This window comes from Varanus komodoensis, unplaced genomic scaffold (assembly GCF_004798865.1).
Source record: "Varanus komodoensis strain SLA01 unplaced genomic scaffold, ASM479886v1 scaffold101, whole genome shotgun sequence".
NCBI classification, from domain to species: Eukaryota; Metazoa; Chordata; class Lepidosauria; order Squamata; family Varanidae; genus Varanus; species Varanus komodoensis.
This window is the reverse complement of record NW_025335275.1, coordinates 52910-80804: the sequence shown is the minus strand read 5'-3', so window position 1 is coordinate 80804 and position 27895 is coordinate 52910. Positions and strand designations below refer to the sequence as shown.

The 27895-nt window shown below is 44.1% G+C and overlaps 2 protein-coding genes across 9 annotated transcripts in view; both read left to right on the top strand.

The window, feature by feature from the left end:
• Positions 1 to 5009: 5009 nt before the first annotated feature.
• S1PR5 (sphingosine-1-phosphate receptor 5) lies at positions 5010 to 6164 on the top strand. The gene has a single exon (XM_044419336.1). The coding sequence runs from the start codon at positions 5019 to 5021 to the stop codon at positions 6162 to 6164; it is 1146 nt and encodes a 381-aa protein (XP_044275271.1). The 5' UTR covers positions 5010 to 5018.
• A 14561-nt stretch (positions 6165 to 20725) lies between these two features.
• Positions 20726 to 27895, top strand: part of ILVBL (ilvB acetolactate synthase like) — a 51265-nt gene continuing 44095 nt past the window's right edge. The window contains exons 1-2 of one of the 8 annotated variants that reach the window (XM_044419267.1): positions 25347 to 25484; positions 26187 to 26227. In XM_044419267.1, the coding sequence (XP_044275202.1) occupies positions 25445 to 25484; positions 26187 to 26227 (81 nt within the window). In that variant the 5' untranslated portion in view covers positions 25347 to 25444. The other 7 variants (XM_044419268.1, XM_044419260.1, XM_044419261.1 and 4 more) reach the window with 7 other exon arrangements.

Sequence of the window (27895 nt, the reverse complement as noted above, 5' to 3'; positions counted from 1 at the left end):
ATGAGGTTGCTAATGTTACCTTAATATTTCTCTCCCACAGCTTTTACCACATTTCTAGTTCAATATTATATCTAAGATTTTCTTCCCATATTCTCATAGCTTCCTTGACCTATTCATCTTCCATTTTCCTAACAAGTAAAAGGTCACACAATCTTTTAATCATTTTCTCATCTGGTTTAAACATCATTTAGTCAAATACTATTAAGTCCTTATAAAAAGCCCCATACTTTACAATCTTTAGCATAAAGGAGCACCTGCGTCCATATATGCCTCCCGCCCCTTGAGATCGGCGGCAGAGGCCCTTCTCTGGGAACCCTCCGTGAAGGATATTAGGAGGGTGAGTACTCAGAGAAGGGCTTTCTCCGCGGTGGCGCCCAACCTATGGAATGTGCTCCTGAGAGAGGTCCGCCTGGCGCCGTCGTTATTTGTTTTTTGGCGCCAGGCCAAGACCTTTTAATTTAAGCACTATTTTAATTGCTAAGGTTTATTTATTGATTTTAAACTGACCAGGCTGTTTCCACTATTTTAGGCATTTTATTTATTCTATGTATTTTTTTTTGTATTTATAGGCAGGATTTTAATGATTGTAAGCCGCCCCGAGGCTTATGCGAAGGGGGCGGCATATAAGCTGTCTAAATAAATAAATAAATAAATAAACAAACATCTCGATTGTATCTCCACCTTATGTCACCAAAAGATATCAACTCCCTGTTCTTGTATTTCTTAGCTCAATTTCAATCCTCCATCTTTATCCAAAATGTACATCATATCTTATAATCCCTTCAAAATTCAATGCATTTGGATACACAGACGCTTCCATGGGTGAAAAAACCATCTTAGTATAACTTTTCCCACACTGATAATAATTTTCTAGTATAGTAACTTAAAAAAAGAATCATGTGACTTAGCCTTCTCATAATCATGTGGTATGTGGTATGTTTCACAGAATTCTATGAGTCGTTTCCTGCTATGTTTCTGACCCTTGAACCAAATTCTCCCACAGCAGTGGGTTCTGCGTTTTTCCTGCCTTAGCATTCCCATCATCTATGATTATTAGCTTGTCTTATTTTGATGCATTATCTATTTCCTCTTTGATGCTTACATAAAAGTTTTGGATTTCTTCTTCAGCATTTGTTGCTAGACTTGAATAATGGCTGTGTTAATAGGTTTTCTGAGAATTCTGATTGCTGTAATTTGGTTAGAATTTGCATGATAGTACCTTACTATGCTATGTCTTGCCATAATATTGGAGCTATGTTGTTCCTTCTGAGTTCATCATTTCCAGAGGATAACACTTTTCTCTGTGTCTGTCTTAAAATTTTTATATATTGCTCCATTCCCTTAGGCTCCCATAGGCAGTTAACAAGAAATTAAAACCAACAATGATAAAAAAAATAGACTAAAAGCAACATACTAAATAAAACTGATCTGAGAACTAATCTGGGAAGGCCTGTCAGAAGAGATACCTCTAACTCCCTCTGAAAGATAGCATTCTAGGATATCAGAAACTTCTCTCCCAACAGACCACCCCACAGATTAGTGGCAACTACTGAGAAAGTCTTCTAGGTCGTTGACATTAATTGTACAGAGGCAGACTTCAGAAGAATATCCCCAGAGGACCTTAGCTGGCACCGCAGAATGTATCAGCAAAGGTGCTCCTGAAGGTGTTTTAGACCGAAACCATGATGGGCTTTAAAGGTAATTACCAACACAGAAACATAGAAACTAAGCAAGTCAGAAGGGACCTCTTGGGCCATCTAGTCTGACCCCCCGGCTCCAGCCAGCTCTGTTCATGTAATCCCCAACATGTGCATGTCCAGCCTATCCTTGAACACCCTCACTGCTGGGGCCTCAACCACCTCCCTTGGAATCCCATTCCATATCCTAGGGCAGGGTTCCTCAAACTTTCCCAACAGGGGTCCAGTTGAAAGGTGCCAGCGGTGGGTGCGGGCCCCCAAGGTGGTGCCGGCGGGGGGGGGGGTGGGCTGGGGCACGTATGGCAAGGTGGGGGCAGGGGGCGCGTGGGGCGAGGCAGTGCTTGCTCGAGCGGAGATCATTTTCTCCAAGTGAGTCCAAACCGATCTCTGCGCAAGCAAGCTGCGTGACCATGCATGACCAGTGCAAAACCTCTGGGGTAGGCCTGATAAATGGGCAATGGTGGGCTGGATCCAGCCCGCGGGCCATAGTTTTAGTACCCATGTCCTAGGGGTTCTAACCTTCAGGAAGAACTTCCTGACATCCAACCTGAAGCCTGGCTCCTTGAGCTTTGCCCCACTGGAATGCATCCTGTCCTCCACTGCAGGGAGGAACAGGTCATGGCCCTCCACAAGACATCCCCTCACATACGTATAAGTCGCTAAAAGATCCCCTCAGAGTCTGCTGCTCTTCAGGCTGAAAAGACCCAGTTCCCTCAATTTCTCCCCATATGTCACTCCTACCATTCTTGTGACCCTGTGCTGAACCAGTTCTAACCTAACCATGTCTCTTACATAATGTGGAGCCCAGAACTGGATATAGTACTGCACTTCTGGGTGCATCAAAGTCATGTAGAGAAGTATCAACACCTCCCTAGATCTGGAAGCCATGCTTCTGGCTATGCATTCAAGGGTGATGTTTGCCTTCTTAACCGCTGCATCACACTGCTGGCTCATGTTCAGCTTGCTATTGACAGGTTCCCTGAGATCCTGCTCTCCAGCCACTGGTCCCCCATCCTGTACCTGTGACACCTATTCCTGTGTCTCAAGTACAATACCTTGCACTTATCCGCATTGAATGCCATCCTGTTGTCCCCCACCCACTTCCACAGCCTGTCCAGATCCTTCTGGATCTGGATTACCTGCTCCTCAGTTGTGTCCACTGCCTCCACTTTGGTGAAGTCTGCAAATGTAGTCAGCAGTCTGGTTATCCCTTCCTCTGGGTCACTGATCAAAAGGTTGAACAGAATCAGTCCCAGAACTGAGCCCTGGGGGACTCCACTTTTCACTGGCTGCCATCCTAATGATTCCCCACAGAACATCTTGTACTATATCCAGAAATGTCAGTGCAAAGACTTTAAAATAGGAAATAAATAGTCTCGCCATGATGCATAGAAATCACCCTGGCTGCCATATTTTTTACTAGTTGCAGTTTCCATAGTGGGCACAAGGATAGCCCCATGTAGAGCGCATTGCAGAAATTGAACCTAGAAGTTGCCCATGCATGCATATTGTTTCCTTACTCTTGTTTAAAGCCACTGATGTGCTACAAATGACTGTCTTTATTATGAGTGAGCAGGTGGGCTAGTAAGAATTTTTGAGTGCCAGAAAACTTGTCTGATAATCCTGAAAGCCTGTTGTGTTGCAAACATACATCCTTGGGCCTTCTATTCTCTTCATACCATCAGACTGCAGCTTAGCTACGTATCTCTAGTCTTCCTCTGACTACCAGACAGGTGGAAATCCTGCTAGAGTTCTCCACTCCCATCTTGATTGTCTAGCACTAGTGCTCTGGTGCAACTTGAAAATCACTGGGCAATCCATGGAAAACCTAATCCTGATACATAAACTAGTAAGTCACAGTAGGTTAAATTAGAGATTGATATGTGAAAGACATAGAATCAAATATACTGGAAAGTAAGTGAAGAGCTTGGAATTAGAAGCAAAATTATCATATGATGGAGCTGCAGAAGATAGGCTCGCAGTAATTTTATAGAGCTGGCTGTGAACCTAGAGGACATGCTGCTCATAAGCATAGCCCCACCCTCCATCCCTTGGTCACATCTTGTTTGTGTACTTAAAGAGTGCAAATTATTTGTTCCCTTTCACTTCACACGAGCAATACAACAATGGAACCAATTACCTTGGGAGGTTGTGAAATTGTGGGCTCTCCCATACTGGAGGCATTCAAAATGCAACTGGAGAGCCATTGCGAAGGGATGGATTAACTTGGAGCCCTGCACTGAGCAGGGGGTTGGACCTGATGCGCTGTGTCCCCTTCCGACTTTACTACCTATTTTTGGCTAAGGGGTGGGATATCAATCAATCAATCAATCAATCAATCAATCAAAATGCTATTCTCTGATTCTATGAGAAATCTCAGTCGTCCATAAATCACTTGAAATACATTCAGAACAGGCAGCCTTCCCCTACCTGGCACCATTCAGACGTGTTAGACTGCAACATGCAGCACCAATGGGCATGCTGCAGAGGTGATGGAAATTGTAGTGCAGCACATTAGGGGAGCTCTGTTCTCAACATCTCCTGACCGGAAGTTGTGTAGACACATCTTGAATCTAAGCCAGCAAGGCATTTGTTACATCCTTTCCTTACTGCAAGTAAATATGCAGCCAATAAAGGAAATGCCAGTATCACCTCCACATAGTAGAACTGGTTGTCTTGACCTTGCGTGAGGGGTGTGGCACGCCTCGCTTATGTTCAAGGGAAGGCACCTGCTTTACTAGGCCAGGAACAGGGACCTATAATAAAGGTGCTTTGTTGCCTGGCCAACTTCTTGTTTTGCTTTTCTGTATCTGGTAAAGGTCTTTGAGAAAGCACCATAATGCATGCTATGATTATAAAAGATCTTGGCTTCAGTCCCGGTTTGCAAACCCTGGAGAGCTGCTGTCAGGAAGAAGCTAGATGGACCAGTAGGCTAGCTTTGATTAAAGAATGTTCTGCTTCTCAGGTTCTGTTCTGATAGCACCTTCTTAATACACTGGACTTCACCGGGAAAATTGGATTGGCCTTCTGTTTTGCAAGCATCAATTTACATGGTTTTCTTGTTGATTTTTTAGGTTCATCTTGATTGATAGAAATGGAAGGAGTCCACTGGTATTCCTGGTGGCTCCTTCAGAATTGCATCTGAGGGCAGCATAACTGCTGCCGGGGGAAAGGAACCTGCTTTGTAAAACTTCATCATCGTCCCCTGGACAGAACCTGAGACATGCATAAGAAAGGCTCATGATGGGAAGAACTCTGTGTGGCGTGTAAACCCTGTGAGACTAAGGGAAGAGAAGTACACATGGGGTAGGGCCCATCAGCATGGAGTCTCCACGTTATCTGGTCCACTTCTACCGGGAGTACCACAACAATGATATCATTTTGTTGCACTACAACTATACAGGCAAGCTCCATGCCAGCAAGTACAAGGGCAGCCTCAAGGCCGATGCCATTGCCTTCCTGGTTGTGTGTGCCTTCATTGTGATGGAAAATCTAGTGGTCCTGCTGGCCATCTGGAGGAACAAGAAGTTCCACTTACCTATGTACTACCTGATTGGGAATCTGACACTGTCAGACTTGCTGGCTGGAGTGGCCTATATCGCCAATATCATCATGTCTGGGCCCAACACCCTCAAGCTTACCCCTGTCCAGTGGTTCCTGCGAGAAGGTGGGGTGTTTGTCACACTTGCTGCGTCTGTGCTCAGCCTGCTTGCAATTGCCATTGAGCGGCACATAACTATGATCCGCATGAGGCTCTACCATGGAGACAAGAAAGGGCGAATGTTCTTGCTAATAGGTGCGAGCTGGCTGGCCTCCATCTTGCTCGGGGTGCTTCCAGTTCTGGGTTGGAACTGTATGGAGAACCTTCCTAAGTGTTCCACAGTGTTGCCGCTCTATTCCAAGCATTATCTCCTTTTCTGCATCACAGTTTTTCTGGCTATCCTGCTCTCCATTGTGGTGCTCTATGCCCGCATCTATCGCATGGTCAAGTTCAACGGTCAGCATTTGGGCACCCTCCGCAAAGGCATGCTCAAGAAATCCCAGAAATATATGGCTCTGCTGAAGACAGTGACCATTGTGGTGGGCACTTTCATAGCCTGCTGGCTACCCCTCTTCCTGCTCCTCTTGCTAGATGTTGCATGCCAGGTCCAGGCCTGCAGTGTGCTATACAAGGCAGACTATTTCCTGGCCTTGGCTATGATTAACTCTCTTCTTAATCCCATCATCTATACCCTGACCAGTAAAGACATGAGAAGGGCTATCTTCAAGTTGCTCTGCTGCCTCCTGGTGGTCGCACCAGGTGCAGAGGAGAGCCGGGTCAAGCACTTTGGTTACCCCACACTGGATGGCAGCACCAGCAAGTCTGAGCGTTCCTCACACCAGCAGGAGGGGCACAACATGAGCTTGTCAGTTGGGAATGGCAACCCTGCAGCCATCAAGGTGTTGGTGCTAAAAGCTGCCCACTGAATTCCATTGTGAGCACTACTCAGGGCTCTGGAAACCTGAAAAGTAGTGTGCCAGAAACACACGTCTCCCCAAAACTGGAGCTAGAACCCCAAGGGAAACACTGTGACAGATCTTGAAGTGAGGGATGGCAGGCAGAGAGGCAAGCAGAGAAACTGAGGAAGGGACAAGAACCTTGGGGAGTGTGGGTACTTGAAAATTACCTCAGTAACCACACAGAATCTGCCTGTGTTGCTAGACAAAGACATAGGCATCACCTAGCATGATAGCTAGGCCAGCTACCCCAGAAAGATAGTATTCTCCCATTCTGCAGTCTTAAGTAGTTCACTCCCTAATTGGAAGGTCTGCTGCTCCAGTTCTTGTTGCTTCCGCCATCAGTAGTGCAGAACTGGGGGGCCATAAACATAGAGGCTGCTCCGCGGTCATTGATGACAGTAGCTTGCTAAAGAAAAAGATGGCAATAGGATCAGGCATGTGCTTTGCTGGGGAGGCTCATGAGCTTCCCGTTAAAGGTAAAGGTAAAGGTTTCCCCTTGACATTAAGTCCAGTCATGCCTGACTCTAGGGGGCGGTGCTCATCTCAGTTTCCTAGCCGAGGCGCCAGCGTTTGTCCGCAGACAGTCTCCGTGGTCGTGTGGCCGGCATGACTAAACACCGAAGTGCATGGAATGCTGTTACCTGCCCACTGAAGTGGTACCTTTCTATCTACTTGCATTTGCATGCTTTCAAACTGCAAGGTTGGCAGGAGCTGGGACGGAGCAACAGGAGCTCACTCCGTTGTGCAGATCTGAACTGGCGACCTTTCAATCTACCACCCCAGCAGCACAGCGGCTTAAACCACTGCGCCACCTGCAGCTTCCCGTTAAGCAAGCTTAATTTCCATCCTGGCTTCTGCAGCCCTCCTTACTATAGCTGGTTTACTCACATATCCCCCATGCCAAACGCAATCACCCTTTCTCTATTCAGACAGAGTTCTTCATCACAAAGCTATTAAAAAGTGTTGAAAAAGTGGTTCTAATCCATTGTAGCAGTCTTCTTCCAACAGGTGCTCTCCAGATGTTTTCGGACTATTACTCTCAGTATGCCTGACCATTGGCCATGCTGGATGAAGGTGATGGGAGCTAAAGTCTAACAACATGTGGAAAGCATCAGGTTGAAAAAGGCTGTGCTAGAGAGATAAAGAGGGCTGACTAGACCAGAATGGATCCCGTCATCATAAAATGGTTGTCTGCAAGTCCAATTTCAAGATGTCTCACTAGGTAAGGGATGGGGAATACATGGCCCAAAATGAGCTCCTATCATCCCAAACCCATTGTCCACACTGGCAGGGGATGTTGGGATTTGGACTGTTGCAAGATCTGGAGGGTCAGACATTCACTAACCCTTGTATATGGTTTTACACAATAATGTTGTTAAATCAAATATATATGGGGCCACAACTGTTTCAGTTTTTACATCTGTATATTAATAAACTTGCTGTTTAATAAATAGTTGACATGTTGGATTTTATAACCCCTCAGTGACTGTGGTTTTAAGTTGTCTTGTTTTTGATGTGGCAGCTGTATTCTCTACTTCTCTGAACTATGTAGGAAATTTCCCTTCATGTTCCACTTCCATTTGCCAAAGTGGCACATAGAATACAGGAAAACAAGGTATTAAAACTATGAGTCTGGAACCCCAACCTTGTATTATGAGGTGATTTGAATGAGAGAGAGTGTGTAACATATCAGAAGGGTCTGCTGGAATTAGGATGCTGATAGCCCAAAACAGCAGTTTAGCCTGCTCCAGCTAGATCTCTGGTGAAGTAAAAATGCATCCCCCTGCCCCACAATTCTTGCTCCCTCTTTAGAAAAGCATCATTAGGAGGAGGCTCAACCCTTCTGACTGTTTTCTCCTACCCCTAACTGCCCCCTTACATAAAAGCACTTGTCTCCCCTTCATGTTCTCTAGGGTTGTCCACACTAGTAGACTCTTGTTTATACCGCACTATCAGTGCAGAGTTACACAGGAAAGTAGATTGGCCCTTGCTCCCCATGAGCTTGTGATCTAATCCTGGAGCAGCTGTGGTGATGGAGGGAAGCATGTGGGGAACAACCATGACATGTACTCAAAATGTGGTCACAGCTGGGAGGTGAATTTTCAACACTTTTTGTTTTGATTTTAACAGAATGATTGCTATATAATTTTGGTTTGTCACCACATCAGAGGCTTCATCAAAAGTGTGATACATGGTTTACTTGGGAAAGAGAGCTGTTTCTCACACCTTCACTATACAGAAAAATAGTCATTTGTATGCCCCACACTGCACGGACTGGGTACTCTGCAATGCAGTTACACAGTGCTTTTCTGAGTTGCTGTGAGCCTCACTACTGCACTGACAAGCTATTGTTCTATCCCATGCACAGGTTGTGCTTGCTTTCAGTTTGTTCACATTTTCCCCATCTCTTTAATTTATAGAAATCATTCCAAGAGTTGGGAAGGATTTGCTTGCACAAGCACTTTGGATATTTGTTTAAAGACACAAATGAACAGGAAGAATTGAAAGCTGCAACCAAGTGTGCATGCACCAATTCTGGAATTGATTTTAGACATTCTCCATGTTAAAAAAAAAAAAAAAGGTTGTGGGAAACATGGCACTGGCCCAACTCATTAAACCAGTGGTTCCCCAACCTGGTGCCCACCAAGTGTTTTGAGGAGTGCCGACCTGGTGTGCATTACAGGAACCTGGGTGAGAAAGGAGGGTGGAGTCTCTCTTTCTCAGTTATGCCCCTGGGGTATTTGGTATCACTTAGAGGGCCAGGGAGGGGGGTTGGCAATAATTTTTAAAGATTTGATCTCTTTTCCCAGGCTTCCTGTCCCCTCAGGTGAAGGTCTAGAGAAGTGGTGGCGAACCTATGGCACATGTGCCACAGTGGGCACGCAGAGCCCTCTCTGTCGGCATGCGAGCCAAGCTGCTCCAGCATCACCCCAGCAGCTGAGCATTGGATACCAGCACACATAGGGGCCATGCGCATGCTCAGAAAGGAGTAGCAGTGCCAGGCGATGACTTCACGAGCCGCGATTCAGTAGCCACAACTCGTCCAAGCTTTTGCATGGCCGGTCAGTGTGCTGCCAAGGATATATATATATATATATTTGCTTGAACTGGCTGTGAGGTGTTTTTTCTAAACTAAAACCTCAGGTTTTATTGTAGTGTTAGCACTTTCCGATAAATAAGTGGGTTTTGGGTTGCAGTTTGGGCACTCGGTCTCGAAAAGGTTTGCCATCACTGGTCTAGAGCAGGGGTCCTCAAACTTTTTCAGCAGGGGGCCAGTTGAAAGGTGCCGGTGCTGGGCGTGGGCTGGAAAGGTGGTGCCAGCAGTGCCCGTGGGCCGGTGCATGGGCGCAGTGAGGCGCGGGCATGCTGGCACGTGTGGCGAGGGGAGGCAAGGCAAGGCAGGGGTGGGCACGCGCCGTGATGCAGTGGTGGGCGCGTGATGCAGCAGCTTGCTCGCTTGGAGATCGTTTTCTCCCAGCAAATCCAAAACAATCTCCTTGCAAGCAAGCCACCACCTCCCCGTGCGGGGGGCGAGGCGGGGGGCAGCAGGCTCGTGGGGTGCGCATGTGCGCACAGCACACTGAAAACCTCTGAGGTGGACGATCCGGCCCCCTGGTCGTAGTTTGAGGACCCATGGTCTAGAATGTTTGCACTGTGTGTTGGGCTTCCGAGACAGATTGGGGATTCTTTATCAGTCTCCCTGCCTCAGCTGATGGAGTTGGTCTCGGATCTGGTTTTGAGGTCCTTGGGGACTTCAATTTCCATGCTGAGGCCTCCTTATCTGGAGCAGCTGAGAACCTCATGACCACCATGATAACCATGGGGCTGTCTCAGCATGTCATTGGCCCAACACATGAGAAAGGCCACACTCTGGAACTTGTTTTTTCTCTTTTTTAAAATATTTTATTTTTTATTTACAAAAATACATAACAAAATTATACAAATAACATAAATTAGATAATGCATAGACTAAAATTATACATAACAACATAGGTTAAAATATGTGTAACATCATTAAAACTATACATAACAACATAGTGCTAATTAAATTTTAATTAATTCTAGCTTCCCCCCACCATTACAAAAGGAATTAATCATACTCTGCCAACTTTTCAAATCAGAATCTGCAATCTTAATGGGTAGCATCTGAAAAAGAAAATTAATTTTGGGAATAATCTTCATTTTGCATACCGCAATTCTACCAAACCAAGATAGTTTGACCTTATCAAATTCCTTAATATATTCCTCTATTTGTTTTTTAAGACATTCCATATTCAGTTTCACCATTTTGTGTATATCCCATGTAATATAAATTCCCAAATATTTTATTGTATCCTTCCTTTTTCCTTCAAATAAATCTTTCAGCTTGGCCTTATCTTCTTTGCTATAATTAATTAACATAATCTTAGATTTGTCCCAATTTACGTTTAGTTCAGTTATGTCCTCAAATTCTTGTAAATGCAGCTTAAGTCAATCTATAACTTCTAACGTCAATTGGGTATCATCAGCAACTAAATTTACCTTAACTTCCTCTTTAAATCCCTTTTAGTTCCGCATTTTTCCTAATCACAATAGCTAATAATTCCATAACTGTCACAAATAAAATGGGAGACAAGAGGCATCCTTGACATGTTCTCCAGCCTAGAGAAATTATATCTGTGATTCCATCATTTAGCAGGACTCTTGTGGTGTTATCTTTATATAATTGATTTACACAATGTTTAAACTTAACTCCAAATCTCATATTATCTTATCCCATTCCACTGAATCAAATGCCTTAAAGATATCTAATGCTAAAATCCCGGCACATATATATTCATATATTTTCCAATAAATGTGTACAATCTATTAGATAGGATTGTAGAAAAAAAATTGTGTCTTGTTTTATCAGGAAGATTGGTCTATAAGTATCCATATTTACTGCATCTTTTCCAGGCTTCAATACTAAAACAGTCAGAGATTCCTTCCATGATGGGGGGATCTCCTCACCTTCTAAAATTTTATTCATCAAATTTTTCAATGTGGGTATCATTAATTTGCGAAAAATTATAAAATTCAGGGCCTAGCCCATCTACCCCAGGATTTTACCAATTTTCAATTTATTTATTACTGTTTCAATTTCATCATCAGTAATTTCCCTTTCCATTTCTTCTTTGTCTTGTATATCAAGCTCTTTTCCAAGTTATTTTTCACATATTCTATAACCTTATTTGTATCCACCCCTGTGGCTGTATATATATATATTTTAAAAATTCTTGAAATGCTTTTAATTTCTCCTTCATCTTAGTACTGAAGGAGCTTGGTTAGCGTAACAAACGCCATTTGCTTTTTGTAAAACTGCTTGCTTTGGAGAGGAAAAAGGGAAGGCAAAAGAATGTTGATAAAGAGGCAGTGAGTGAGACCCCCCCAAGCAAGGATTAGCACGCAGGGATTACGCTCCCCCTGTGAGGGGATTGGACGTAGATAAGCACCTGCACAGGCCAGGCATGCAGTGGACATGCAGAGCCCGCAAGGGGATTGGGCGAAGGGTCAGGCGGACCCGAGAGGGGACTGGGTGAGGGAACGCTGGGGGCGAGATTAAGTGGAAAAAGAGAGGAAAAGCAGGAATGTGTGTGTGTGTCGCTTCCTGCCTGCGTGTAGGGAGCGGACACCCGGTTGCTTTGCTCAGCTGAATAAAGAAAACTGAACGAATCTCCGCCTGACTGAACCTCATTGGCACTTACAGACATTGGTGGGTCTGTAAGTCACCTGGCTAGCAGGGACATCAACAGTACATCTTATTCCTCCTCCATTCTCTATCCCTCCAATATTACCCTTCCTTTTCTTTATCTGTGAGGCTTGTGCTAATAATTTGGAATTTCTATTTCCATACTCAAAAAAATGTTTTTTTTCACATATATTAAGTTTCTCTGCACCTTTCCCATATGTATACCTTCTGAATTACCCCCATTTCTACATTCTTAACTTTAGTTATTACATCATTAGTTATAAATAAGTACTCTATTCTTGAATAGGATTTATGAGCTTCTGAATAAAAAGAGTACCTTCTTTCATTCCCCTTTAGCTCTCTCTAGGCATCTTTCAAATCTGTCCTATTTATCATCTTATATAGTTTAGCGTACCTATTTTGTTCTTCGTTTTGTTTCCAAGAGGATTTATCATTCACTTTATCCATTACCATATTACAATCCCCTCTCAAAATCACAAATCCTTTCCTGGTTTCCTCCAGTATCACTAAAACCTTCTGCATAAATTCTTGGTTAACATTTGGAGCAAAGATATTTCCTAAAGTACAATTCTCTCCTTTCATTTGCCCCTGAACTATATCTTCCTTCTTGATCTTTAACTACCTTCTCAACTTTAATTCACAGCTCTTAGAGAGCCAGTGTGGTGTAGTGGTTAAGAGCATGGGGCTGGGACTCAGAGGATCTGGGTTCTAGTCCCCGCTCAGCCATGGAGCCAACGGGGTGACTTTGGGCCAGTCACAGACTCTCAGCCCAACCTACCTCACAGGGTTGTTGTTGTGGGGATAAGATGGAGGAGGAGAGATATGTAAGCTGCCTTGAGCCCTTTGTAGGAAAAAGGCAGGATATAAATCACAATATAATACCTAGGCCTCTGGATTTAGAAGTTCCAAAACATTTTTCATAAACACCTATCCAATTCCCTTTAATTTCATTTAACCTGTCCCTTTTCTGATAAGTTTCCTGTAAAAATACCACATGATTCATACCCTTATTCAGTACATTCTGTATTTTACACCTTTTACATTTGTCCCTAGGCCTTCCACGTTCCATGTTAGTATATTAATCTGTTTAACCATTTTATTATTTACTTATTTATTTAAAAACTTTTATATGCTGTCCCTTATGCATGGCATCCCGGGATGGATCACAATCAATAAAATCAAATACATTAAAAACAATCTAAACCATAAATAACATATAACCAATAAATCGTGACTGCTGCATTAAAATACTAATTTTTAAAATGATGGTTAAATAAAAAGGTTTTGACCTGGTGCTGAAAAGAGTATAAACTCGGAGCCAGGTGAACCTCTCTGGGGAGTGCATTCCACAATCTGGGTGCCACCACAGAGAAGGCCCTACTCTGAGATTTCCTTTTTACCTCCTTCAAGGAGGGTTCCCAGAGCAGGGCCTCTCCTGCAGATCTCCTGCAGGCATGAGGGCATATAAGGAAGAAGATGTTCCTTCAGGTATCCTGGTCCCAAGCTGTTTAGGGCTTTATAGGTCAAAACCAGCACCTTGAATTGGGCCCAGACTTCAACTGGAAGCCAGTGGAGCTGGTAGAGGACCGGCATTATATGAGAATAACGATTGGTCCCCGTCAGCAGCCTGGCAGCTCTATTTTGTACCAGCTCAAGTATCTAGACCATTTTAAAGGGCAGCCCCATGTAGAGCATGTTACAGTAATCCAACCAGGAGGTTACCAGAGCTTGTACCACTGTTGCTAGGCAGTGCTTGTCCATGTAAGGACGCAGCTGCCAAAGCAGTAAGAAAGCTCTCCTTGCCACCGCCACCACCTGGATTTTCAGTGACAACTCCGGGTCAAGGAGTACTCCCAAGCTGCGGACCCTGTCCTTTAGAGGGAGTGCTACCCCGTCCAGGGCAAGGTCAAAATCACTTACCAGAAACCTCAATCCACCCACCAACAGGACTTCTGTCTTACCTGGATTGAGGCTCAGTTTATTGGCCCTCATCCAGCCCATTACCTCGCCCAGGCATTGGTTCAGTACAGCCACCACCTCATCTGGAGTAGATGTAAATGAAAGGTAGAGCTGGGTATCATCAGCATACTGGTGTCTCCACAGCCCAAACCACCTGATGACCTCTCCCAGCAGTTTCATGTAGATGTTGAAAAGCATGGGGGACAAAATAGAGCCCTGCGGGACCTCATGGCAGAGTTGCCATAGCACAGAGCTATAGTCCCCCAGCACCACCTTCTGGAATCAGCTGGCTAGGTAGGAGTGGAATCACCGCCAAGCAGAGCCTCCTACTCCCAACCCGGCCAGCCTATTCAGAAGGACACCATGGTCAATGGTATCAAAAGCCACTGAGAGGTCTAGGAGAACCAACAGGGACGCACTCCCCTTGTCCCTCTCCCTGCACAGGTCATCGTACAGAATGACTAAGGTGGATTCAGTTCCATAACCAGATCTGAAGCTGGACTGAAATGGGTCTAGATAATCCATTTCATCCAAGAGTGCTTGTAGTTGTCCCACCACCACCTGCATTAACACCTTGCCCCAAAACAGAATGCTGGCCACTGGTCTAAAACTGGCAGCCACCTCTGGGTCCGGAGATGCCTTCTACAGGATAGGCCGGATCACTGCCTCCTTCAAGGGGCAGGGACCCGGCCCTCCCTCAGTGAGGCGTTGATAACCTCCCGGACCCAGGAACCAATCCTGTGACTGGCTTCTTTAAGTAGCCAAGAGGGACAAGGATCAAGAAGACAGATGGTAGGACATACCATTCCAAGCACATTGTCCACCTCATCAGGCCGCAATAACTGAAACTCATCCAATAATGATGGACTAGATGGCGCTCTGGACACCTCCCGTACTGGAACCATATCAACTGTGGAGTCCAGATCGTGGCGAATCTGAGTGATTTTTTCCTTAAAGTGCTGGGCAAAGTCGTCACAGCGGGCTGGGGGAGGTGTGACCACTTCTTTTTCTTGGCCAGGATGTATTAGACCTCACACTACTCAGAAAAGCTCTGCTGGACAGCACTGTGAGGAAGCAATGGAGGCAGAGAACTGCCTCTTCGCCACCCTCACTGCCACAGTATAGGCTCGACAATGAACACGCAAGTGTGATCAGCCAGATTCGTCCCGAGATTTTCTCCACCTGCACTCTAATCGTATCCCAGGCTGCTTCATCACCTGCAACTCAGGCATATACCACGGTGCTGAGTGGGCTCTGCTAGGTGGGAGAGGACGCTTAGGAGCAATCATGTCGATTTTGATATTCCCAACTCTGTAGCTTCAATCCCAAGTATTGTGACCCACATTTAACATTACCAATACATACAACATAGAAAACATAAATCAAACAATAAACCCACAACTTCCCCTCAACCCTGATACATAGACAGATTTTCTTCCCCCCTTGAATTAATGAGATTCCCCTGCAGCCTTTCTGCCCTTAGGCACAAGGCGGAGGGGAGAAAGAGCTTAAGTCCCTCCAAAGGAGAAAAGATAGGCCACTCACCTCTTCTGTGTCTTGTATAATGACCTAATTTATGAACTTTGTTATAAATTTATATATAGCCCCTTTATTAACCATCTCCTACTCTATTGGGATTAGCACTTAATTCTAAATATAGTCCCTAAAGACAAACTTATGTAATAAAACTTACTACATCTTATCCTTATGCTATGGGATCTCACTATTTTAAATATTTCTTACTGCCCATTACTATATTACCCACACTTTCCCATCTACCTTGCCTCATATATGAAACCTCAACTTAGTTCTAATGCATCTAAATTCCATTGCACATAAGGGATCCTACTTAACTTAAACCCTGAATGTGTGACAATGCACTTAAGTCTGAAGCAAAAATATACAATCTCCTCCTCCTGGTCCATACAAGCTCCACCTACATCCTACCACTGGGGGCCAACCATCATTTCTAATTAACCATTCTGTTTGTTTTCCCCAAACAACCCAAAGGACCATCTTCCCATCAGTTCATCATTATTTCTTCCACATCCTTTTTCTTGGCAGTTTAGGGCTCTCCTGTTTTTTCTTACTGCCCATTAGTTTATTACCCATTACTTTATTACCCAGACCTTTTCCATCTACCTTGCCTCATATATTAAACCTCAATTTAGTTTTGATACATCTAAATTCCTTTGCACATAAGGAATCCTATTTAGCTTTAAATGTATAACAATGAATATTTTTACCCTTTACAACACTTAAGTCCAAAATGAAAATAATGTAATATTCTCCTCCTGGTCCATATAGGTCCACCTAAATCCTACAATTGGGGGCCAACCATCATTTCTAATTAACCATTCTATGTTTGTTTTACCCAAACAACCCAAAAGACCATCTTCCCATCAGTTCATCATTATTTCTTCCACATTCTATTTCTTGGTAGTTTAGGGCTCTCCTGTTTTATCCAGTCCCTGTAGTATTTTCTTCTCCTATTGGCAGTTGCTCCGGTGACCTGGGATCCTCCCTCTCTGATGCCTCTGACTCTAAATCACCGACTTGTGTCAACAGTTTGTCAGTTGTAACTTATCCAGCTTTGAATCTTTTGTATAAGTTGTGTCTCTCCAGGTGCTTCCAGCAAATTCTTAATTCAAATGTTGGCTCTTCTTTGAGAATTCTGTAATTGAATTACGCGTTTCTGAAGTTCCTTGGACATAGTCTCCTGCTGACAGATCCTCGTAGAATTTGTATTAATCTGGCTTTCCAGAACTCCCAACTCTTTTTAAAACTCTTTCAAGTCTGTTCTAAGTTCTCCTAACTCCTCCAAGAGCTCCTTCTTCAAGGTATCATTTAATAACTGTATTGTCAAAATTATCGCTGTTTTCATTTCTAACAAGTCTAAATTATTAACTTCACCCTGTCGACTATCAACCATGTTTTAACCACTGATCGGATCAAGAAAGGAGGAAGAGGAAAGCCAAAATTATGCAAAGAGGTGGTAATGCACTTTATCCACTAGATGGAATTCTACTTCAAGAAGCATTGTTCCAAAAATAGAAGGGAATTACTGTAGAAAACGCCATTTTTATTTTTGGACAGAGTGCCTGAAGAACTATGGACGGAGGTTTGCAACATTGTACAAGAGGTAGCAACTAAAACCATCTGAAAAAAAAGAAATGCAAGAAAGCAAAATGGCTGTCTGAGGAAGCTTTACAAATAGCTGAGAAAAGAAGGGAAGCGAAAGGCAAGGGAGAAATTGGGAGAATACACCCAATTGAATGCAGAATTTCAGAGAATAGCTAGAAGAGATAAGAATGCCTTCTTAAGTAAACAGTGCAAAGAAATAGAAGAAAACAATAGAATAGGGAAGACCAGAGATCTCTTCAAGAAAACTGGAGATATGAAGGGAACATTTCATGCAAAGATGGGCATGATACAGGACCAAAATGGGAGGGACCTAACAGAGGCAGAAGAGATTAAAAAGAGGTGGCAAGATTACACAGAAGAACTAGACAAGAAAGAGCTTAACGTCCCTGATAACCACGATGGGGTGGTCACTGACCTCGAGCCAGACAACCTGGAATGTGAAGTCAAATGGGCCTTAGGAAGTCTGAGCAACAACAAAGCTAGTGGAGGTGACAGTATTCCAGCTGAGCTATTCAAAATCCTAAAAGATGATGCAGTAAAAGTGCTACACTCAATATGCCAGTAAATTTGGAAAACTCAACAGTGGCCACAGGATTGGAAAAGTCATTTACATTCCAATTCCAAAGAAGGGCAAGGCCAAAGAATGTTCAAACTACCACACCATTGCACTCATTTCACATGCTAGCAACGTTATGCTCAAAATCCTACATGCTCCAACAGTATGTGGACCGAGAGCTACCAGAAGTACAGGCAGGATTTTGAAGAGGGAGAGGAACTAGAGATCAGATTGCCAACATATGCTGGGTCATGGAGAAAGCTAGGGAGTTCCAGAAAAACATCTACTTCTGCTTCATTGACTATGCTAAAGCCTTTGATTGTGTGGATCACAACAAAGTGTGGCAAGTTCTTAAAGAGATGGGAGTACCAGACCATCTTATTTGTCTCTTGAGAAACCTATATGCAGGTCAGGAAGCAACAGTGAGAACTGGACATGGAACCACTGATTGGTTTGAAATTGAGAAAGGAGTTTGGCAAGGTTGCATACTGTCACCCTGCCTATTTAACTTATATGCAGAGCACATCATGAGAAAGGCAGGACTAGATGAATCACGACTTGGAATTAAGATTGCTGGGAGAAATATCAACAACCTCAGATATGCAGATGATACCACTCTAATGGCAGAAAGTGAAGAGGAACTGAAGATCCTCTTGATGCAGGTGAAGGAGGAGAGCGCAAAAGTTGATATGAAACTCAACATTAAGAAAACTAAGATCATGGCATCCAGTCCTATCACTTCCTGGCAAATAGATGGAAAAGAAATGGAGGTAGTGACAGATTTTATTTTCCTGGGCTTCAGGATCACCGCAGATGGGGACTGCAGCCACAAAATTGAAAGACACTTGCTCCTTGGGAGGAAAGCTATGGGAGGAAATCTAGACAGCATATGAAAAAGCAGAGACATCACCCTGCCAACAAACGTGTGTACAGTTGAGGCTATGGTTTTCCCAGTTACAATATATGGATGTGAAAGCTGGACCGTAAAGAAGGCTGAGTGCCGAAGAATTGAGGCCTTTGAATTGTGGTGCTGGAGAAGACTCCTGCGAGTCCCTTGGACTGCAAGGAGAGCAAACCAGTCAGTCCTAGAGGAAATCAACCCTGACTGAAGGCCAGATACTGAAGATGAAACTCTCAAATACTTTGGCCACCTAATGAGAAGGAGCAACTCCTTAATAGGAAAGGTTGCCAGTTGTGCAACTGGGGGTCCACAAGCATTGACATACTTCCTTTTGGCTTGGCTTGCTTTGCAGGACTGGGCCAGGCACAAGAGGAAGACCATGGATTTGGGAGGGGTAGAGTCTGAAAGGGTTCATCCCTACCCTCCTGATAGCCAGTAGGATAATTGAGGTGGAAATGACTTCCATATGAGAAAAGGCTACAATGTTTGAGGGTTTTTAAATAAGGGAAAGCAGTGACATAATAGTTGTTTATAAAATTAAGAATGGGATGGAGAAAGAGGCGAGAGTCGTTTTCTCCCTGTGGGTGGAAAATCCCTGGGGATCCACTGCATCAGTGTTTTTCAGCCACTGGTCCACAGAGCAGCACTGGTCCATGGATTTCCTGCAGGTCCATGGGGGTGGGGCACATCCTGCTTGCTGCGGACTGGCATGGGGGCTGGCTGTACTCCATCACCTCTTCCTTGGTTGGCATTGTGTTCGCAGTGGATGTGTTAGTGCCACTGGGGGTGGGCAGGGAGGGGATTGACGGCTCAGTGGGAGCCAGCTGGGTGTCGTGCTGCACTGATTTCAGTATTTTGTTCTTTTGTTGACATTTTTTATTGCTCGGTTTCTAGTTGTTTTGGTGAATTTTAATTTTTTTTGGTATTGTGTTTGGAAGTTAATACACAGAATACTATATTATGTGTATGGTGCTTTTTGTTTCTACCTCAGCAGTCCCCAAGGCAGTTTTCCTGTTTTTGCCTGTCCCCAGCTGTGGAAAGGTTGAAAACCACTGCTCTACACTGCTTTGAGTTCCACCACATAAGGAAGATGAAATACTAAAGAATGACTTATGCAGGTAATGAAGCCAAGAGGCTTAATTCTGAGTGGCTAGATTCCAGTGATGCGTTCAAGTCCTTTACTCCAAGTCTCAAGTCTTGTTTTCAAGCCCAAGTCAAGTTTCAAGTCACTGCAAGACATTTTTGAGTCAAGTCTCAAGAGCCAGCTTTAACAAAACAAAGGGAGGTGACGGTGGTGTGTGTGTATGTGCGAGGTGGGGGGGAATTGTAAACCCCACACCTGGTGTTCCCATCTGCACTTCTCTCAGTGATGCATTGGAGGCCTTTATTTCAACCACGATTTATTTAAACAAAGCTGTGCTGTTATTTGAATTTATCAAGATTGCAATTTAGAAAAATGATTTTCTTGACACAATTTGCCCCAGACTGGCCCTGTTATTTTCTCTGGAAATGTGGAGGAACAGAACAGAGGCAGCAGACAGGAGAAGCAGAGGAACAAAATACACCAAAAATAGCTGCAGCCTTCCCCATATACAGGTAGTCCCCAGGCTACGGACAAGTTCCATTCTGTGGACAAGCTGAATTTGTATGTACATCAGATCACATGAGTAACCCAAATGTTTGTCTTAGTATATGTATATATTTTACATTTTGTATGCATATAAAACTTCCATATTTACACAAACATCTTAAATACAATACAGCATTGTAATAATGATGATAATACGGTCATGATAAAGTAACGAGAGAGAGAGAAACTATATGTATGTATGTATGTAGATATACACTATTGTAAAAAACAAATAAAAGAAATAGTTCTTAAAACAGTTTAGAACATTCCTTCAAATCAGTGTTGCAGCAAAGATGTATATTGTATAAAAACACTGTAGCCTAGAGAAACACATTCAATTAGTAATTGCTGGTAGAAGCTGAGCATGTGTACACTCCGGAATATTTTATCAGGCGCACACCAAGGCCATATTATGATTAGGTAAAGCAAGCTTGCTTATTGGCCGTTTAGAACTGTACACTCTTTGTCTCTAACTGTCATTGAACAACTGGGGGGCGGGGGTGAAGCTTCCTTCTTGTGGTGTGAGCCCGAGCTCCGACCCACTGCAGCTGGTTTCTATATAAAAGTCTCTTGAATCAAGACCCATTGGTGTCCATGTTATTGTCTCCCCTGAGACGATTTGGATTGGGAATCAGTCCTCTCAGGCGAACGAACAGGTGAGTGAATATTTTTGCAAAATTAGTGTCTTACAGGGTTAAGCTAGCTCACTATCATTCTTGCCTAGATTATAAGAAGATCATGAATATGAAGCATTTTGAACACTTTAAAGTACTTTATGTTATTTGTTCTTTTTGTTTGTTAACTCCTATTTCTGAGTTGCTCTGCTAATTTGCAATAAACCATAAGAATAATAAAATGCCACAGTGCCAAACAAAAACTAATCTAAAACAAAACAGATAAAAATAATCAGAACTTTCTTTCTTTTTATAGAGTTGGCTAATATTTGCAGGCTTGTTGAGGAGATGAAGCCTGCCAAATTCTAAACAGACAGGGTCCGGTTCCTCCCCCCCACCTCCCGCTGTCAATTTAGCAGCATTTCCCCATCTATATGGGTGTGTTAATACTGATCTAGTCCTCCTTTAGCATTTGCTCTTGTAACCAGGCCCTCAGCTGCTACAAGGCTTATTTATGACAAGAAAGAAAGAAAGAAAGAAAGAAAGAAAGAAAGAAAGAAAGAAAGAAAGAAAGAAAATGGCTGACAAACAACTCTTCAGGCCAACTTCAAGAAAGCAACTCCAGTGCAAACCCTCCCCCCCCCCAGCAGTACAATCAAACCCTGGCTCTCCAGCACCAGGTCCATCTCTGTCATCATTAGTTAATGTTGGGCTTAATGGTACCTCATGGATTAGGAAGTTATGGGAAAAACAGGTTTTCAAGCTTTAAAACAAAGAATAATAGAGTAGGGAGAAGTCATCTGGACACCTCTGCTTCTGCCCTTGCCAGAAATTGTTTTGCCATGGTTCTGATTCATCCTTCAGGTCCCACACATGCCCTGAAACACACTGACTTGGGTACTTTCACGCCAATAATATGGAGCTAACAGCTGCAAATATTTTTAAGGAACTATCTGGCCACTGATGATGTGTCGCCAAACACATCACATAGTTCCTTAGAGAAATTCAGGGCTTTTCATTAGAGTTATTCATACAGGGTTTATGGAAGTCTATGCATTTGTAAGTATGTAACCCAGGGACTACCTGTATTGTAACCCCTTCCCCCTGTCTCTCCTTCCCACTGCCTCCCTTGTGTCAAAAAGCAACTCTGTTGTAAAAACAATAGAAATCTTGAGTCAAGTCGAATCACTCACTTGTTACTCCTAAGTTGAGTCCAAGTCAAGCTGCAAATGCAACTCAAGTTGTACTTGGGAGTGAGTCTCTCAACTCAAGTCCCCAACACTGCTAGGTTCAGACTACATGACAAGTTACGGTGGGGTTTTTTTTCCCCCTGTCATGTTGTCTGAACCCAGCTGTGGTATTTCACTGCGGTAAATTTGGTCTTTAAAACCACGATAAGAAACAATGGTAGTTGTGTTCGCACATCATAACAAGCATCTCTGCATGCCAGTGTTTTGTGTGGATGAGCCTTACAGATGATCAGGCTCATCATGGAAACTCTCCTTCCTTCTGCAATCTCCTTCCTTTTTAGTCTTCCAGGCAGTGTCCCAGCAGGCACCCAGGGAGGAGTGAGACTTGTTTGCCAGCTGTGAGTGGAAGCTGTTGGGCTCACCATGACTGCCAAGCAGTCCCTGCTGTGCAAACAGAATGCATGCCCTGAAGTGCAGAAGAGAAGAAAAGAGCAGTGATCGGGCCTTAAGCCTCTGGCATGGCTTCAAGAAACCATTGCAGCTTTGGGACATTGGGAAAATTCACTCTGCTACCAGTGGAATCTTAACTGCTTCTACAGGAACCATTCTTCCTATAGAGCTCATACAATGCGTTCTATTCTGAACTTTCATAGCTGTCCATAAACAGTTCTTGAAATAATTATCAAGCAAAGTGAAGCAAAGTGACAAAGAACAACAAAAATCGTGGCCATCTCCCCACCCCACAAGCACAACTGTGATCGCACCCGTCATCCTTACACATGTCATCATCCCGGCGTGCTGGGGCGGGGGAGAGACGGGTGCAATCGCGGGTGTGCGGGGGGGGGGGAAGAGACGGGCGCGAAAACGGGCACACGGGGGAGAGATGGGCATGAACGTGGGTGTGCTGGGGGGGGGGAGAGACGGGCGCGATTGTGCTGGGGGGGCGATGGCCGAGATCGCAGTTGCGCTCCTACAGGAAAGACAGGTGCACTCACAGACGCGCTCCTGCAGGAAAGACGGGTGCGATCTCGGCCATCTCCCTCCCACCCCCAGCGCGATCGCCATCCAATGTGGAGTTTGTGACCTGAGTCAATTTTTTAATGAATTTTTTTTTTTGCGACTCGATTTGGTTGTGAACTGAGGTGTTCGTGAGGCGAAGTAGCACTGTCATCTGTTTGGCTAAGCTTATATAAAACTACAAAGCAAAAATACATACATTAAACCTCAATACAAGAACTTCAACAATATGATTTGGCTGAAAAAGAGCAAATGCTATTTTAGGCTGCATTAAATAGAAATATCACTTTCAAACCATATGTAGTACTAGTTCCCCTTTGCTCAGCACTGGTTAGGCCTCATCTGGTGTCCAGTTCTGGACATCACAGTTTAAGAAGGATGCAGATAGGCTGGAACGGGTTCAGAGGAGAGCACCAGCAGGGACTGGAAACAAACCCCTATGAGGAGAGATTAGAAACATAGAAACAGAGCAAGTCAGAAGGGGTCTCCCAGGCCATCTAGTCTGACCCCCAGCTCCAGCTGGCTCTGCTCATGACATGCCTACCATGTGCATGTCCATTGAAGATTGAAAGAACTGGGCATGTTGAGCCTAGAGAAGACTCAGAGGCAATATGATAGCACTCTGTAAGTACCTGTCACAAAAAGGAAGGCCAGGTTCTCCATCATCCCAGAGTGCAAGACATGGAATAACAGACTCAAGTTGCAGAAAGCCAAATTCTGGCTAGACATCAGGAAAAATTTCCTGACTGCTAGAGCAGCACAACAATGGTAAATGGAACCAATTACCTGGGGAGGTTGTGACCTCTCCCATACTGGAGGCATTCAAGATGACACAGGACAGACATCTGAGAGGAATGGTTTCACTTGGAGTCCTGCACTGAGCAAGGTGTTGGACCTGATGGTCTTCTGACCCCTTACAGCTCTATTATTCTAGGATTCCACGAAAACAGCAAAACTGAAATATAATGTTTTCTCAAAAATATTTCATCACAGAAGGAAGGAGAGTTGAAAATATTTCCATCAATAAAAATAATTCAATCTTCCTTATGTAGTTCAAGAGCAGAAGCAGAGTATTGTCAACAGTTTGGATGTCACAGTAGAATGTGTCGCTATACACATCATTCATGCAAGTGCCACACAGGACTGCTTCCACCTCCGGACAATAGTTCCAGGGCTGACTTCCAGGTTGCCTCTCTAGTTGCCTGCTGCATGATAAGTACCTCTTGTCATCTGCCATCCATAGCCTGCTGAACTGGGGATATGTAGAAACTGGGACAGGCAATTTTCCCAAACGTGTGTGGTAATTAGCATGCAAATATATTCTTGAATGGAGTCACAGCAAGGTGGCAGATGTGGTGATTGCACTACCCACTTCAGTACAGAAAATGATGCTGTGTAATTCATTTATATCTGCTGTTTTCACAGCTACATGAAGGACATGTAAAACACCAAAAGCATTATAAGGGTTGTAATTGTTTCTCCAGGTTGTGAAAACGTCCGAGCTTCTGGACAAACCTGTCCAAATTGTAGTGCAGCATGTTTGCCATGATCTGCAAAAGTGCTTGTCTCAGCCTGTGAAGGCTTGTAGTTCAAGACTTTCATTAACTACAGCAGAAGTTATTTAGCTAGTGTACTTTGATCATCATAAGTCATGGTTCAGAAGGACCACCTATGTTGCGACACAGAGCAAAGCTTAGGGAGATTACATTTTTGTTCTCAGCTGCAATAGTCACTGTCTTGGAGCATTCCTCGTCTCCTCGTTGGGCAAGAAGCAAAACAGGTGAAGCGACGTAGACCTTCAATCACGCTCCTTAAGGAACAGCAAGACATTTCCCTGCCCTGTCAACCACAGTGAAGCTAGGAATTCAGATACATTCTTACTGGGGTCTAATTTAATCTGACAGGTTTTAATTTGACTGCTATCCTACACACATGTACCAGGGAGTAGGTCTGCATTAAACGCACCGAATCTGAGTAGACATGGTTAGATTCTGCTTTTAAGGTTTAAAAACAGCAACTCCCCCGTTGTTGTCGTGTCCGCGACCCCATGGACCACAGCACGCCAGGCTCTCCTGTCCTCCACTATCCCCCGGAGTCCACCCAACCCCACGCCCCCCGCACCAGTGATTCCATCCAGCCACCTCATCCTCTGCCATCCCCTTCTTCTTTTGCAACTCCCCCACCCTTCACCAAATAAGACCGAACCTGTCCGCTTCGGTTTGATGGAAGATTGGCTCCTGCTTGATTCTTATGGCAGTACATTAAAAATCTTCTAGCTCTCAATCCCCATCCAGGAGACGATAAGGGAAAAAAAAGTCTTCAGACGTGAACTCAAAAGACATCTACCTAGACGGTCCTCTATAATTCCATCAGGTCTGTGAGGTATCAGCTCTGCTACGAGTCGCGATTGGGGCCATGTAAGTTCAAAACGCTTGGGTTGAGGAAGCGGCTTGGTTACGTCGCGTGACTTGCAATGTCACCCTTCCCGCTTCAGGCGCACGCTGCGTGATGTTACGCTGCTTCGACCGTGAACCGAGGACGTTGCTAGGTAACTGATGGGGTGGACATTTCGGAATTGCCCTTCGTGTGGATGCTTAGTCCCGTTGCTCGGGGCATATTAATTCAATCGGAGCCAGCCAATTTCTGCCCTTCCTATAGCTGGCGGTAGACCAGGCGAGAAGCGGAACGGAGCGCCATAGGCAAGTTTGGGGTTTTGCTGAGACGCCCTTGCCCATCTCTGGAGGCTCCTTGGCCTCTCTGGGGAAGGATCTGGATTGAGCCGGCTGAGGCCCCTTGTCCAAGACGCTGCTGCTGACCTTAAGGCGGTGCGATCTGGAGGAACATCAGAAGCTGCCCTATATCGAGTCAGAACGCTGGTCCAGCTAGGCCAGTACTGTCGACGCTGACTGGCAGCTGTGACTGACCAAGGATTCAGCAGGGGCCTCTTTTCTAGTACTCCCTGGAGAAGACGGGGATTGAACTGGAATCCTTCCAACTGCCAAGCTGGTGCTCCACCTCCCGCTCCCTCCTTTGCTCCCCTGAAAGAAATGGCCTTAGGTTTGCCTTCGGTGGAAGTCCTACTTAAAAGAGATTCACTGAAATGATTGAGACTTACCCTATGCTAGCATAGGACATAAGCCGAAGGCGTGTACCGATGCAGCGCTGGCGAACAAGGTGAGGGTAGCAGGGTGCCACCCCTTGAATGTACAGACCGAGGGAGTGAATGCTTACTTTCTGTTTTCTCCGTCAGGAGCGAACTTTGCACTTGGAGCCGCCATCGTTCGGGATTTTGTAAGTTGAAGGCTTTTTACAGCTATCTTTTCAAAACGTGTGTTCTGGCCGTGGAGGTATTTTCCTGTCGTTTGAGAGATTTCCTTTTCTCCATGTTTGAGAGGGGGAGGTGGCTGCCGCTCATGGAGTATTTGAAGAGGAATATTCCTCTGCTCTTCACTGTGCAGGAACTTCTGTGAATTTCAGCAGTGTAGACAGTGAATAGTAGAAAGGTCAAAGGAATGTAGAGTTGAATTTGCAAGATCAATCTGAAAGTACTTGCTCATTTTAGTCTGATGATGATGAAACCAACCATATAAACATTGTTTCAGGGAAAGATGAAGGCAAACTTGATAGAAGAAGAAGATGGCATGAAAGAACTACATTTTGAGTAAGGGTGGTCACTAAGAGGATAGATGTTGGCTTTCATTCTTGATTTATCAAAATATGAAGTTCTGAGCACATAAAAGATTATTGTTGCTTTGAAAAAGTAATGAGTTTTGTGCATGTCTTAGTCATAGAGCACCTGCTTTGCACACAGAAGGTTCCACATTCAATCAGTGGCCTTTCCAGGTAGTGGTCTTGGAAAGCTATGAAACCCTGGAGAGCCATGGCTGTCAGTCAGTGCTGACAGTACTGGACTAAGTAGACTGAAGTCTGAATTAATATAAGGCAGTTTCCTCTGTGTGTGAGATCAGGGAATGAACATATAGGCTTTTAGGCCTTGATTGGTTTCATACAATCCTAAGGAGGTCTCTAAATGCCAGACTTTGTACATATAATTAAAGGTGCAGTTATATACATGATTTATTGTTGTTATGTGCTATCAAGTCATCTCAAACTTGTGGTGACCCTATGAATGAATACCCTCCAGAGTGCCCAGTCCTTAACAGCTCTGCTCAGTAATTGCAGACTCAAGACTGTGGCTTCCTTTATGGAATTGATTCATCTCATAGTTGGTCTTCAGCTGGGTGGGCATTACATGCTCTTAGGTTGTCTGTAACATGGTGACTCTGTGAATGAAAGCCATTCAGAGCCATTCAGTTTCTTCTGTGCTTGTCATTTCCAGAGTAAAACACTTTGTGTTTGTCTGAATGAAGATATCCCATTTCAGTCCATTTTAATATGATCACACCAAATGCTATGATGTTTACCATCGCTGTCTGTGCAGTACTAACCAGAATAAGCTTGATCATCACTGCCATTGTGAAAGATCCCCTGTGCAGTAATTGCCTTTCAGGAGATATTATTTGTAAATGGTCATCAATTATTTTCTCCACAGATCTAGTTATCAATCCACTATTGTCTCCATGTAGCAGCAGTGTGTATTATACCCATAATATGATAGGGCAGTGGTTCCCTACTTATTTTCACTTGCGAACCTCTTGGCATCCCATTTCCATAAATTGTACCCTTCCTATTAGAAAAAATGATTGTAAATAATATAGTTGCTGTTATTTCAAATTTATATGTTGTAACTGTAAAAGATAGGCCAATAGTAGGATTAAAAGGCAATGGAATAATAAGGTGAACAGACAGTGCATGTATATTCTCTGCTGATGTCTGCCTGAAAGTTAATAAGGGATTTTTCTTTGAATTCAGCCTTAAAACTGCAAATCAGTAAAAAGTTCAATCAACTTCTCTTTTTTCTTCATTGATAATCTGGCAGCTCAGAAGTCTTCTTCTTCA